Source organism: Festucalex cinctus, chromosome 5, assembly GCF_051991245.1.
Source record: "Festucalex cinctus isolate MCC-2025b chromosome 5, RoL_Fcin_1.0, whole genome shotgun sequence".
Taxonomy (NCBI): domain Eukaryota; kingdom Metazoa; phylum Chordata; class Actinopteri; order Syngnathiformes; family Syngnathidae; genus Festucalex; species Festucalex cinctus.
In genome coordinates this window covers 12,298,727-12,313,079 of record NC_135415.1, presented here as the reverse complement: position 1 = coordinate 12,313,079, position 14,353 = coordinate 12,298,727, and the positions used below count along the sequence as shown (strand labels likewise).

General features: G+C 36.9%; 1 protein-coding gene across 1 annotated transcript in view; it reads right to left on the bottom strand.

Annotated features, from left to right (window-relative positions):
* The window catches only part of cfap299 (cilia and flagella associated protein 299), a 69,364-nt gene that overhangs the window by 11,407 nt on the left and 43,604 nt on the right, over positions 1-14,353 (bottom strand). The window contains exon 4 of the mRNA XM_077522619.1: positions 6,213-6,355. Within this exon, the coding sequence (XP_077378745.1) occupies positions 6,213-6,355 (143 nt within the window). The remainder of the gene's footprint in view (positions 1-6,212; positions 6,356-14,353) is intronic.

Genomic DNA, 14,353 nt, shown 5'->3' with positions numbered 1-14,353 from the left:
CTGTTAAAAAACAGCTTGAGTCACTGTCTTTAGAAACTAAAGACCAAGTTCGAAATCTTGGGGTACTAATAGACTCAGACCTGACCTTCTGCAATCATATTAAATTCATCACTAAAACAGCCTTTTACCAGCTGAAAAACATATCCAGACTGAAGGACTGCATGCTTCAAGCAGACCAAGAGAAGCTTATCCATGCTTTTATCTCCAGCAACTAGATTACTGTAACGGTCTTCTGACTGGACTCTCTCAAAAGAACATGAGACAATTGCAGCTCATTCAGAACGCTGCAGCTCGAGTTCTGACCAAAACAAAAAGATCAGAACATATTACTCCAGTACTTAAGGATTTACATTGGCTCCCAGTCAGCTGTAGAATCCATTTTAAAGTTCTGCTACTCGTCTATAAATCACTAAATGGTTTGGGTCCTGAATATATCCAAGAAATGCTGATTGAGTACAAACCCAGCAGGGCTCTGAGATCGACAGACTTGGGCCAACTAGTGGAACCCAGAGTTCGAAACAAACATGGTGAAGCTGCATTTAGCTATTATGCTGCACACAGATGGAATAGGCTGCCAACAGAAGTGAAGTCAGCCCCGAGTGTAAATGCTTTTAAATCCAGGTTAAAAACTTTGCTTTTTTCTCATACCTTTGATTAGGGACTTTTAAACAGCTTTAATTAAGTGTTTTTTTTTTAATTATTTTAAACTTCCTTATGTTAAATCTTTTAAAGTTTGTTGAATAATGTTTTAAGATTGTTATTGTATGTTCTTTTTAGTAAATTTTGTAACCTATTTCCATTTATTTTTCTTCCTCTGAAGTTAACTACTGTTTCTTGATGCTTATGTGTTGTCTTTCCTCGTGTAAAGCACATTGAGTTGCCTTGTGTATGAAATGTGCTATACAAATAAACTTGCCTTGCCTTGCCTTTCCTCATAGCTTGATTTTGTGGGACTACTGGGAATGACCAAGATATTGTAAAACGGACACTTCAAACACAATTGGTGGACTTCCTGTGTCTTTTCAAGTGTTAGACATATCTACCAAATGTCATGGTGGTAACTGAAATTGATTTCAGGGAACACATTTTCCAAAAATTTTGACAGAAACTATTGACCCAAATATTTCCAGGTGCTAATGGCCTTCAGAGCTGCAGTCAAAAACTACCTGAACAACGTAACCCGATACATTTTTTTTTTATACCAATTATGATTCCTTTGATTGACACGATTCAATAGTTGACTTTGCTAAATAAGCAGTGAAATCAATTTGTCCTGGTGATTGAAACGATAATGCTTAGGAATCCTCTGTAGTGCTGTCACTACTAAATATTTTTAGAATTGATTAATCTGTCTTTATTATTCAACCGATTAATCAATTAATTGGATTCATGTTAATTTTTGCATTAAAGTGTATTACAAAAGCTTTTTTTTTTTCTCGCCCCGATTGCTGTTTACTAACGAGTGATTGGTGTTTATTTCGTACTTCGTATTCGTATAGTGATTAAAAAAAAGATGATGCAAATGTCTTGTTTTGATTAAACATAGAAGATAATCTTCTTTCATGATGGACTATAGAAATCCATGAACAATTACTGTTGATATGCAGAAATCAGAGGATTTGGACAATTTTAAATACAAAACTGGCTCCAAACGATTGCTCAATTATTATATAAATAGTCGTCGATTAATTAGATTAATCGATAAATTGTCGATTAATCGAGGAATTTCGAAAGCTCCAATCCTCTGCGTCAATATTTCCACCAAAACGCTTGCGCCGCTTCTTTTGACTGGCGCATGTGTACCGGGTGTGGTGCTGCCCAGCTGCCCAAGCGTTCCGGTGGTTGCCGGGGCAACAGATGCCTTGCATCGCCAAAGCGGTTGACCGTAGAACAAATGTAGTCCGCCAGAGAAAAAATTTGACATTTTCGTAGATTGAGTGTAGAAAAGTATGCGTGCATCCGTGGACGAGTCACAGACAATATAATTTTCCTTGAAGGGGAAAAACCTTAATTAGTGCTCCACAATTGGGCCAGTGCAGTGCAAGCATTCTATTCCCAAGCCACCCGAGCGAGTGCGCTGGCCCGAGCCAACCTCTGCTAGCTTATAATTTCATGCATCAGTGTGCTGTGTCAGCATTCCGCATCCTTGCCATGTTTTAACATTCCCTTTCAGCTTTCTTGGAGTTCCACTGGGTGGAGGAATCTGGTCAAGCACTGACCATCCGCGTGGAGTGGACTTGTTCAGGTTTGGTGTTTCATGCCGAGTCATCAAGCTTCGCCGCTACACTCCGCCCACAAAAAATGACAAAAACTCTGATTTTTCATAAAGTGTTCCCTCGTTTATCGCAGGTTAATCTTTCGCGGCCTCGCTGTTTTGCAGATTTTTTTACAGTGTGCTTTTTGGTTTGTTTATTTTTCTGGTCTTTGCGCGGCTGTATCTCTTGAACCCTATGTCCGACCGGGGACATACGGGCATCCGCAGATTTGTCTCGACGACGCCTTTCCAACGATGTCTGCCCTGTTGCTCCACGACATTGCATTCCGGAGATAGAAAATACATACTGTGCTGTATAACAAGTATAAAAAAAAAAAAAAAAAAAAAAAAGCCAACATACTTTTAGTGGAACCCCCCCCCCCAAAACAAATGATGAATGAAAAAGCATTCATAATAAACAAAAAATCATATCAAAACAAAAAAAATATAATAAATGAAAAAATTTCCTCTATACTGTAAAATAAAAAAACATACTTTTAACGGAAAAAATGACTAAATGAAAAAAAAAAATGATGAATGAAAAAGCGTTCTGAATAAAATAAAATCATATAAAAATGAAAAAACATGTATAATAAATGAAAAAATATATACTCGGCCCTACTAGCAGGGTCCCAGCAGCGGGCCGTAAAACTCGAGGCGGGTTTATTGAGCAATGGGAGCCTTTCTTTGGTTTCATGCGCTTATTAGCCGCAGCTTAGCTTGAATGCTCGCCGCGCTCTGGCACCAAATTGGAAGCAGACCACGTTGTGACCTCTTCCGTGCAACCGAGCGACCTGCCGCTGCGCTGCGCCGTACCGCTGCGCCGCGCCGCTGGCCCCCTTGAATGAAAAGCGCAACCAGCGGCGCGATGAGGTAACGGCGTCACGCTGAGACACGAGCGCTCCTTCGCTTTTTACGGCTTCAAACAAGTGTGAACTCAACGTGAACTCGCGCGGGACTCCATTAAAAGAACGCGTGCATGTCCACACACAATGTTTGAGTTTGGGAGTTCGGGTTTCAAGTCAGGTTATGGTTAACAGTTAGTGTTCAGGTTTCAAAATTAGGTTTCAAGTGAGGGTTGCAAGACAGGTTTAGGGTTTCAAAGTAGGGTTTCAAGACCAGGTGAGAGATTCAAATTAGGATGTCAAATGAGGGGTTCCAACAAAGACAGGGTTAGGATTATTTTCAGGGTTTCAAGCCATGGGGAGGGTTTGAAATCAAGGTTACAGTTTCAAAGGCTTTCAAAGTCGGGTCTCTAGCCAGCATTTGGGCTTTAAATTGGGGTTTCAAGACAGGTTTAGAGTTTCAAAGTGGCGTTTTAAAGATGGTAACGGTTTCAAATGGTGCTCCAATGCAGAGTTAGGGTTTCAAGATCGGGTTAGGATTTTAAAGGATGGTTTATAGCCTAGATTGTGATTATTTTTATTTATTGTGATTATTAGGTTAAATGTTTGGAACTGTTGTCAAATCAGGGTAAGGCTTTCAAAATAGGGTTTACAGCCAGTGTTAAGAGTTTTAAGTTGAAAGAAGTTTCAAGACAAGCTTAGGGTTTCAATTTAGGCTTTCAAATCTGTTATATGCTTTGGAGAAAGTGTTAGGATTTCCAAGTAGGGTTTCAAATTAGTTTACGGGTTTCAAGAGCAAGTTAAAACATTCACATTTCAAGGTGGGTTTCAAATTAGGATGTCAAATTTGTGTTCAGGCTTCATGCAAAGGGTCAGGGTTTCAAAGTAGACTTTCAAGACAGGGTTAGCGTGTCAAAGAAGAGTTTCACATCAGATTTAGGATTTCAAAGTAAAGCAAACAAGGGTTTTAATTGTGGTTTGTTGCAACACATGGTTAGAGATTCAAATTCGTTTCAAGATATCAGCTTTCCAGCTAGGGTTAGGGTTTCAAAGTAGGGTTTAACATTATTATTATTATTATTATTATTATTATTTTTTTTTTTTTAACATATAAACAGATGAACTGCAGAGATAAAACAGAAAACAACAACAATCAAAAGAGAAGAAAATCCCAATAAAATAATCATTCAATCAATCATAACTTACATGTTCAAAAGGGAGTAGGAAGAAGTTAAAAACTTATCTAGTCCTACCCCTTTTACTCAATATATTTAAACTTATTTCATTATTAATACAATTTTAATTTTACTAATTATTAAAAAAAAAAAAAAAAAAAAAAAAATAATAATAAATGATATATATAATCCAAGTTATATATATATATATACATATATACATACATACACACATATATATATATATATATATATATATATATATATATATATATATATATATATATATATATATACATATACATATATACATACATACATATACACACATATACACAAGTGCACTTAACATATTCACATTTACCAAAAACATATATACATAAATTTACTAAACATATACCATAATACCTATCTAGATCATTTACACATACTCACATGTACATTTTTCATATTCTGGTCTGACATAGATAATTTTTTTGAACTTTACTTTTAAACATTTTTTTAAACTCCAGCATTGAGTCACAATTTTTCAGAGCAATTTCCAAATGATTCCACAGATCAACACCTTTTACAGATACACACCTTTGCTTAATATTTGTTCTTGTTTTGGGTTTTTTGTACACACTTGTACCCCTTATATCATAAGGACTGTGTCTAATTTCAAATAACTTCTGAGTACTGTGGCAGAGTAAATTGTTATAAACTTTATACATTATTTGTGCTATTTTAAAATCCACCAAGTCATAAAATTTCATTGCATTTAATTTAATAAATAGTGGATGTGTTGGTTCTGTATATTTTGATCCATTAATAATTCTTATAGCTTTCTTTTGCAATTTGAAAACTGTGTTAGTATTTGTTTTATATGCCATTCCCCATAATTCTACACAATAGGTCAAATATGGTAATAATAGTGAACTATATAATATATATAATGATTTCATGTTTAAAACATCCTTACTTTTATAGAGTATCCCTATGATTTTTGACATTTTCCTTTTAACAGTTTCTATGTGTGGCTTCCAACATAATTTATCATCGATAATAACTCCAAGGAATTTATTTTCATTCACCCTTTCTATTTCAATTGAATTCACCATAATTTTAACTTGATGAGTGATTTGTCTAGTGCCAAAAACTATGAACTTGGTTTTATTTAAATTCAATGATAATTTATTTACATCAAACCATTTTTTTATTATATTCAATTCATACTCCACAGTAGTCAGAAGCTGCTTCAGGTTTTCTCCTGAACAATGGAAAGTTGTATCATCAGCAAATAAGACACTTTTCAATATTTTTGAGACATAGCAAATATCATTTATGTACAGTATAAATAATTTAGGGCCAAGCACAGACCCTTGGGGAACTCCATGAGTGATCTTCATGTGTTCTGATTGTACATTATTAAACTGCACATACTGATATCTATTTTCCAAATAACTTTTCATCCACTTATAAGCTAAACCTCTTATTCCATATTTATTTAATTTATTCATTAATATAGAATGATCTATAGTATCAAAAGCTTTTTTTAAATCCATAAAAATCCCAACAGTAAATTTTTTATTATCTATTTCGGTAGATATTGCTTCTACAAGCTCCATGACTGCCATTGAGGTGGTCCGTTTTTCTCTAAACCCATATTGGGTTTCACTTAAGAGCTTATGTTTCTCAATAAAATTATCCAATCTATATGAAAATAATTTTAGGGTCTCAAGAATGACCAGAGATAGGATGAATTTTTTATGAACTCCTCTCTCTCTGTTTTCTCAGTGCTGAGGCCTCAGCGGCGGAGCTCCGTCCAATCCTTCCTCAAACTGAATCCTGACTAATAAGATTTCCTTGCTTCCTCCTTCAAAGTCCACTCGCCACCCACCGGCCCCTGCGGACAGCCTCACCCCCCCACCCCCCAATCCTTGTCCAAGCAGGACTCACCATAAATCCCGGGGTCCTGGCACCAGCTTCTTTCTCCCGCTGAAATATGGCGCAAAGTCCCGCGTCTGCAGTCTGTGGGCGTAGTCGATATAGCCAGACACTTCCTGTCCCGCCGCGTTCACGTCCCGGATGAAGATCAGCGACTGCCGACACGACAAAAAGGGAAGAGGAGCAAGATGGGACAAGAAAAATGACAAAAGGACCACCACGAAATGATTGGGATGAAAAGGATGATTCATTAAAGATGCAAAAAGGAAAGGAAAACGAAAGACGGGAGATGAAAACCGAAATGCTGAAATATTGGGAGGAAAAGACAAAAAGAAGTTGGATGAAAAAAGGACAAATACAAAATATGGGAGAAGAAAAGGAAAAAAATTAATGATAAAATAGAAGGAGAAAGATGGAAAAAGAATAAAGACAAAAAAAGAAAGAAAAAAGATGGGAGAAGGACAGAACGAAAAAGAAATATGGGAGAACGAAAAAAAGAAAAGTAAAAGTGCAAAAGGAAGATGGAGGAAAAAAACTAAAAGAAGGAATACATAAAAAGAAAAGAACAAAAAAAGAAGAAGAGATAGTTGGAAAAGGGCCAAAAGAAGAAAAACTGTAGACGAAAAAAAAAGGAAAGACCGAGAAAACGTAGGAAATGTGTCTGTTCCTGAATGTCTGAGGAAAACCTGAGAAATAACCCGCAGGCCCACGATGGAACATCGTGAAGGACGTGAAGGAAATACGATCCATCCTTCCCTTCCTTCCAATAAATACGCCCACCAGCTAAACAGGCCTGAATCGGCATTTATTGATGGCCCCTGACCGTCATCACCAAACCCGTTTCAAGACTGTTTGGGCTGCGAACACAGATTAAAGTTTCAAGTGTGCGCACTTGGAACTCGTGTTATTGTGCGGACGGACATAACGTCTCGCTTGCTGCCGGTGGTAACGACCATTTCTCATGCAACGATATGGAACGTGCATTGAACGGCGGGATATTGGCTCTATAGCTAAATGGCTTTGTGCTTAACTCATTCAAGCCCAAAAACGTGTAAAAACGTTTTTAATACTTTGTCATTCACTCTCAAAAAAGTGTTTACACGGTTTTTGTTTTGTTTTTTATGCAAGAGCATACCGAATGCTTTGATGCAGCTTCTGACATGAAGATGTGGCTTAAAGCAATGGTAGTTCTTAAAAACACGGCCAGCAGGTGGCAATAGAGTATAAGAGATCAGCCAGGGCCATGTTGCAACAAGCTCTGTCAGTGTTTTCACCAGCAATGTGAATATTGATGAACCTTAGCCATATTCTAATACTAATGGCTGCAAAACAGAAACAGATAAAAAAAAATATATATTTTTCCTAATGAAAGAAGAGACGCTAATCTTTCTTTTTGTAGGTTCCATGTTTTTATAGCAAGAGAACACCATGTTCTGTGGGCCTTGCAAAATCTGTCAAAAGGGGGTTTCTTCACTGAAAATGGCCGGGAGTCAACGAGTTCAAAAACTTGTTCACCCCTCTGGAGGCAGTTCCGATACAAAAGCGACTGGCCCTGTACTTCCTACTTCCTTTAACCCTAAAATGTTGTTCCTGGAGGCTGGGTAAAAGGTGGGTTACAAATAGTTGAAAGTTTCTGATGTTTTATGGGGTCTTCCCTGCTAAATGAACCAGACATGACAGGACAGGATTTCAAGCTCCTCTCCTGTTATTTAACTTCTTAAACGAGGCTCGTTCTCTCTCTCTTTTGCGCTCATGACATGCAGTATACAAAACACTTCAGCATGTAAAACTAAAAAGTGTTTCCATTACACTTTTTGCGAAATACTAAGAAAAAAACTTTTTGCGATATTTGAGTTCTGTCACAAATCCAGTGTTTCCATTACCAGCTTGCCTTTTGCGAAACTTGCCTTTTGCGCAAAACTGAGGGTAATGGAAACGCATTTAGTGGCTCAAATTAGAGTTTCAAGCAATAGTTAGGGTTTCAAACTGAACTAATAAGAACTAGAGAGGACTAGCTATATTTATGACGTTCATTTTAGTATGCCAGACATTTCCTGCCTTTTTGTAGTCTCATGAAGAACTGCCAAATATGGAGTTACACTCGAATGGTGTTTCAAATTAAGGTTTGAATTTCAATTTAGTGTTTTAAGCCTGGGTTAAGGCTTCAAAGTCTGTATTTTGCCTCAGTTAGGGTCACGGATTCAAGATTAAGTTAGGGTAACAAGTTAAGGCAAGGCAAGGCAAGTTTATTTGTATAGCACATTTCATACACAAGGCAACTCAATGTGCTTTACACGAGGAAAGACAACACATAAGCATCAAGAAACAGTAGTTAACATTCAGAGGAAAAAAATAAATACATAAAAATAGGTTACAAAATGTACTTAAAAAAAAAACAAACAAACAAAAAAAAAAACCCCAAAAAACAAAAAAAAACCACTTAATTAAAGCTGTTTAAAAGTCCCTAATCAAAGGTATAAGAAAAAAGCAAAGTTTTTAACCTGGATTTGAAAGCATTTACACTCGGGGCTGACTTCACTTCTGTTGGCAGCCTATTCCATCCATCACCAAGTTAAGGTTGAATTAGCTAAACATTTACAAAATTGATTACCGTTTCTATAAACAAATGCAGCTAAAGAATATTTTTGGAGTCGTTCCCTGTTTTCTGGAGCTCGTCGGGACGGCACTTGCTAGCATATATGATGACTTTTCAAGACGGGAGTGTCCGTCCATAGTCCGTCCGCACGTGCGTCCTTGCTCATAGCATCTGCTTTAAAAGGACGGACGGCTCGTGTCGGCTTCCAGATGTCAAGCGTTCTCCACTATAAACAAAAAAACATGAGGATTGTGGGGGTGTTTTCAGGCGTCTTGAGTGTGTTGTGGGTAGATTTAGGGATGCTATGGGGATGTTTTGTGGGAATTTCTTGGGCAGTGTTTTCATGCACGCTTATAACCGCTGATGTAAAAATAACCCAATACTTTTTACCCGCAGTTTTAATGAAAATCTTCCGCAAGAAATACCTGTAAATATTTTTGAGGTGATTTCATATATATTTTTTATTTTATTTTATTTTTTTTTTACTTTGGGATGTGATGATGTTATGGGAATGTTTTACGGGTGTTTTTAAGGATTTTGAAGGGTATTTTGGGGATGTTGTGTGGGTGTTTTGAGGACATTTTAAGGGAGTTTTGGGGGGTGGTGTGGGAGTGTTTTGGGGATTTTTTGTGGGGGTGTTGTTCCCCCCATGATGTTTTCATGGTGTTTTGTGGTATGTTATGAGGATTTGGGGGATGTTGTAAGGGTTGTTTTGCAGATACATAGGTTTGTTTTCAGTGTATTTCACCAAGTTTTAAATCTGAATTTAAATCTGAATGAAGTTTTTGTCTTCTAAATTGTTGCTCAGAAGTCTTACCAAAGTCACACTATATATTTGTCATCTAAATTCACACTTTAAGTTTTTTTTACCCATTCAAGCGTACAAAAGTGTACAAATTTGTTGCTGACCCCAAACAGGAGTTTTTGTTAGCCATGGATGAGGTCTGCAAAGCAAAACAACAGGTTGGGATTTTGTTTTTTTGTTTTTTTTCTCCCCCCAGCCTTGGGGAGGACCCCCGCCCATCACCACGGCAACAACCCTTACGTCACCTGGCAGCAATTAACCCAAAACAGGTGCAGTGACCTCACAGAGAACACCCGCCCCCCCCCTCCTCAACAACATGCCTGGCACTTCCCCTGCAGATGCCCGTGTGGACGACTTCTCACTCTTTGTGATACCCAATACAAGATGGCCGCTCGTCTTACACACCATGGGGCCGTGACCTTCCAGATGAAGGTTACGTAAACCCGAGAGACAGAAAGGAACGAGTCGCCAGCAAACCGTGAAATCAAACACTGTTGACTTGTGGGGGTGGGGGTGGGGGGGGGAGGGTAGAATAAAAGAATGTTCATTCTCATACATGATTCAACAAAAACTTCAACAAAACTAAACCAAAATAATTTTGTCAACACGCATTTTTCACTGGACTAAAACTAGACTAGACTAAAAGCCATTAATAAACAATAACTGGGACTAAATAACTAAAACTATCCAAACATCCATCCATTTTCTTGACAGCTTACTCCTCACAAGGGTGGCGGGGGTGCTGGAGCCTATCCCAGCTGGCTTCGGGCAGTAGGCGGGGGACACCCTGAACTGGTCGCCAGTCAATCGCAGGGCACGCGGAGACAAACAACCATCCACACTCACGAGCACACCTAGGGACAATTCGGAGCGCCCAATTAACCTGCCATGCATGTCTTTGGAATGTGGGAGGAGACCAGAGTACCCGGAGAAGACCCACGCGGGCACGGGGAGAACATGCAAACTCCCCCCAGGAAGGCCGAAGCCTGGACTCGAACCTGCGTCCTCAGTACTGGGAGGCGGACGTACTTAACTAAAACTAGACAAAGAAAATTACGTTTTCTTGGACTAAAATTCTACATTTATAGTCGACTAAAAATGGTCAAAATAAAAATGTCATGACTGGGTCATGACAGGGTTATGTTTGGGTCATGCAAAGGTTATGTTTGGGTCATGTCTGTGTGGTCAAGTGTCTATTTTGAATTGATGTAACCGACATCTAGTTTCAACTGGTCTTAAGCTATGTGATGTCAAGAATTTTTAATCTCTTTATCTGGTCAACAGCCAATCAGATAATTCCAGGTCAGTCCTGTTACCCACATGTCTAGCCACAGCCAATCTGATCGATTCACTGTCTATATAAGCTGTCTGAGAAATGTGTGATTCTCTGTTCGTCTGTCCAGCTGACCTGCTCCTCTTTTCTTCGATACCTTAGCGTTTTTTTTGGTCAAGTCAAGTTAGTGCCACGCCTCTTGATGTTATGCGAATAAAGTGTTAAACTCTTATTTGTGTCTGCGCTTTTGGGATCCAACTCTAGAACATAACAAAAAATGGGACGAGGTTAACTGTGATAAAAAATAACAAGTGTGACTGAAATTGGACAAAAACTAAGACTAAATTTAAAAATGGCAAACAAAATTAACACTACTTCAGAGAAAATATAGATAAAAAAAAAAGGGGAACAAAAAGTCTCATTTCAGATACAACCTTGTAAGCGCAAATGTACAAAATAACAGATAACAAAAAGATAGAAAACAAAAACAAAAAAAGAAAAGAAAACAAAAGATAACAAAAGGTCTTATACATATAACAATTTAAATAACTGACTGGTGAGGGTGATTTAAAAACAAAATCCTTATATTACACAATTTGTTTTCTGAACTCACACTTTTGGTGATTATCTAATTTCACACTCACAACTTTTTGTTTTCTAAACTTGCCGGAGAAGAGGATGGCTCTCTTGAGTGAGTCTTTTGTCAACACTATGTTGTGTTTGCCTCCATATGACTACAAAGCAAGTTTATTTTTTACATCTGCAAACAAATACAAGAATGTGGCTGGCATTGTTTTACTCCGAGCAAAAAAAATAAATAAAAATAAAAAATCTGGTCACACTAAAAGAAAAAAAAAAGTATTTGAATGTCTATCAAATGTATTCTGCTTGTGTGCGCTCGCCGGGAGTGTGGAAATAATGGGAAGCCATTTTTATCCGGGCATTGGTAATTACAGGGTGTGTCAGTAGACAGATGTCTTGGCAGCGCGCAGAAAAAATGCGGACAAAAAAAACCGGACGCTTCAAAAGGACCTCGTTGCTCGCTGCACTGCGTTTGCCAAATGTTTTATCTGCACTCCACGCACAACACACACACACACACACACAAAAAAACAACTTAGTTTTGCAATTTGCACACTAATATTCGAACGTGCTCCTCTCATGTTTACACCAAGACAAGCAACACAACTTGTGTCAGAGCACATACATACATACATACATATATATCTATCTATATATATATATACATATATACATATATATATATATATATACATATATATATATCTATATATATATATATATATATATATATATATATATATATATATATATATATATATATATATAGATATATATATATATATATATATATGGGGTGTTAAAAAAAATCGATTCGGCAATATATCGCGATACTACAGCACGCAATTCTCGAATCGATTCAATAGGCAGCCGAATCGATTTTTTAACATCCTTTTTTGATGGAAAAATATTCAACAAAATGTCAAACTTTCACACCTTCAGCATGGAAGAATGTTATATTAATAGAACATTAAGCCTTAATATTTTATTTCAATGCTGTTCAAACATGAAAAAGGTTACAACCCGTTGGTTAAATACAGTGGCTCACTGACTGAAGTTTCAGATCAATAAATAATTTCATTTTCATACAAATCTTACAGTGTGCATGTACAAGTTTACTGAATGGTATTTTCTAAATTTGAGTAAAAAGTCGCAACAATTGACTTGTTAATTCATATCGGGATTAATCGGTATCGAATCGAATCGTGACCTATGAATCGTGATACGGATCGAATCGCCAGGTACTAGGCAATTCACACCCCTAATATATATATATATATATATATATATATTATATATGAAATATATATATACATTTGATTTGTTATCTAAATTTGCACGGGCAAATCTTGAAGACCTTAAATTCTTAAATTCAAGTTTTTAATCTAAATTCATAATCCCAAGTCTTTGTTATCTAAAGGCACAAGTTTTTGTTATGTTATTTCAAGTCTAAATTTAATATAAAACAAAATTGTCATTTACAGTTGTTGTTTTTTTTTTTGCAACCTTGCAAGTAGGTTTTTGTTGAGTTTTTTTTTTATCTTGTTTTTATCTAAATTTGTGTCGCAAGTTTTGCCTCACTTCAAAGCACACTCATTTTTTATTTTAATCCTCAAAGATGTGGTGATCCAAATTGTTTAAAATTTGATTTGTTATCTACATTTGCACTGGCAAATCTTGAAGGCCTAAATTCAAGTTTTTAATCTAAATTCACAATCACAAGTTTTTGTTATTTAAAGGCACACATTTTTGTTATCTAATTTCAAATAAAATAAAATTGTCATTTACAGTTGTTTTTTTTTGCAAACTTGCAAGCTCTGGTCTAAATTCATGCTTACAAGTCTAGTTCATTCACAAATCTGTTATCTAAATTCATACTTATCTATTTTAAATATATAAATTGAGACACAAATTTTTAGCCAAATGTACATGTGACTTTTAAATCATTCAATCCCAAAAACATGTAAACATGTTTTTTTAATACTTTGTCCTTTCCCCAAAAACGTGTTTACAAAAATGTGTTTAGACGTTTTTAATGTGTTTTTTTTTTGTTTTTGTTTTTTTTAATGCAAGCGCATATTAAGGCTTTGATGCAACTTCTGACAGCAGGTGGCAGCAGAGTACAAGAGATCAACCAGGACCTTGTTGCAACAAGCTCTTTTTGGCAGTGTTTTCACCAGGAATATAATATTGATGAAACTTGGCTATATTCTAATGCTAATTGCTGGAAAATGGAAACAGATACAAATATATATTTTTTTCCTGACGAAAGAAGAGACTCCAATATTTCTTTTGGTAGGTTTCATGTTTTTATAGCAATAGAACACAATATTCTGTAGGCCTTGCAAAATCAGTCAAAATCCAGTAAAACAGCCGGGAGTGAATGGGGATGCTTAAGTCAAAATGGCGGCAAGTGAATGAGTTAACTAAATTCTATCTTACTAAATACATACTCCGGTTTTAGTTATCTAAAATTGTGCTCGCCAGTGTTTATCTACATTTGCGCTTATCTAAATTCCCTCACTCGCAAGTCTTTGTTTTGCAAATCCGAGCTCTGACCAAAATTTTATCTAATCTACATGGAACACTCGCGTTTTTGTTATCTAAATTCAACAAGCTGTGCACGTCCATTTGCTGACAACATTATAGATACGCTAACTTTATGGTGGTGTGTTTTGGAAACCGGTAGCGGGCTGATGCTGTCTATGTGGGTGGGTGGGTCACGTTGCGTCTGGCAGGCAGGTGTCCTCCTCATGGAGGTTGGTTTGCCTGCAGGGCCGCCGCCACCGCACATACCAAAAAAAAAAAAGCCGCTCAGTCGATCAGTACCCGGTCTTTTGCCTTTGAGCGACCCATCAAGTCGCGGTCAGAAAATAAGAGGCTTGAACCCACGCACT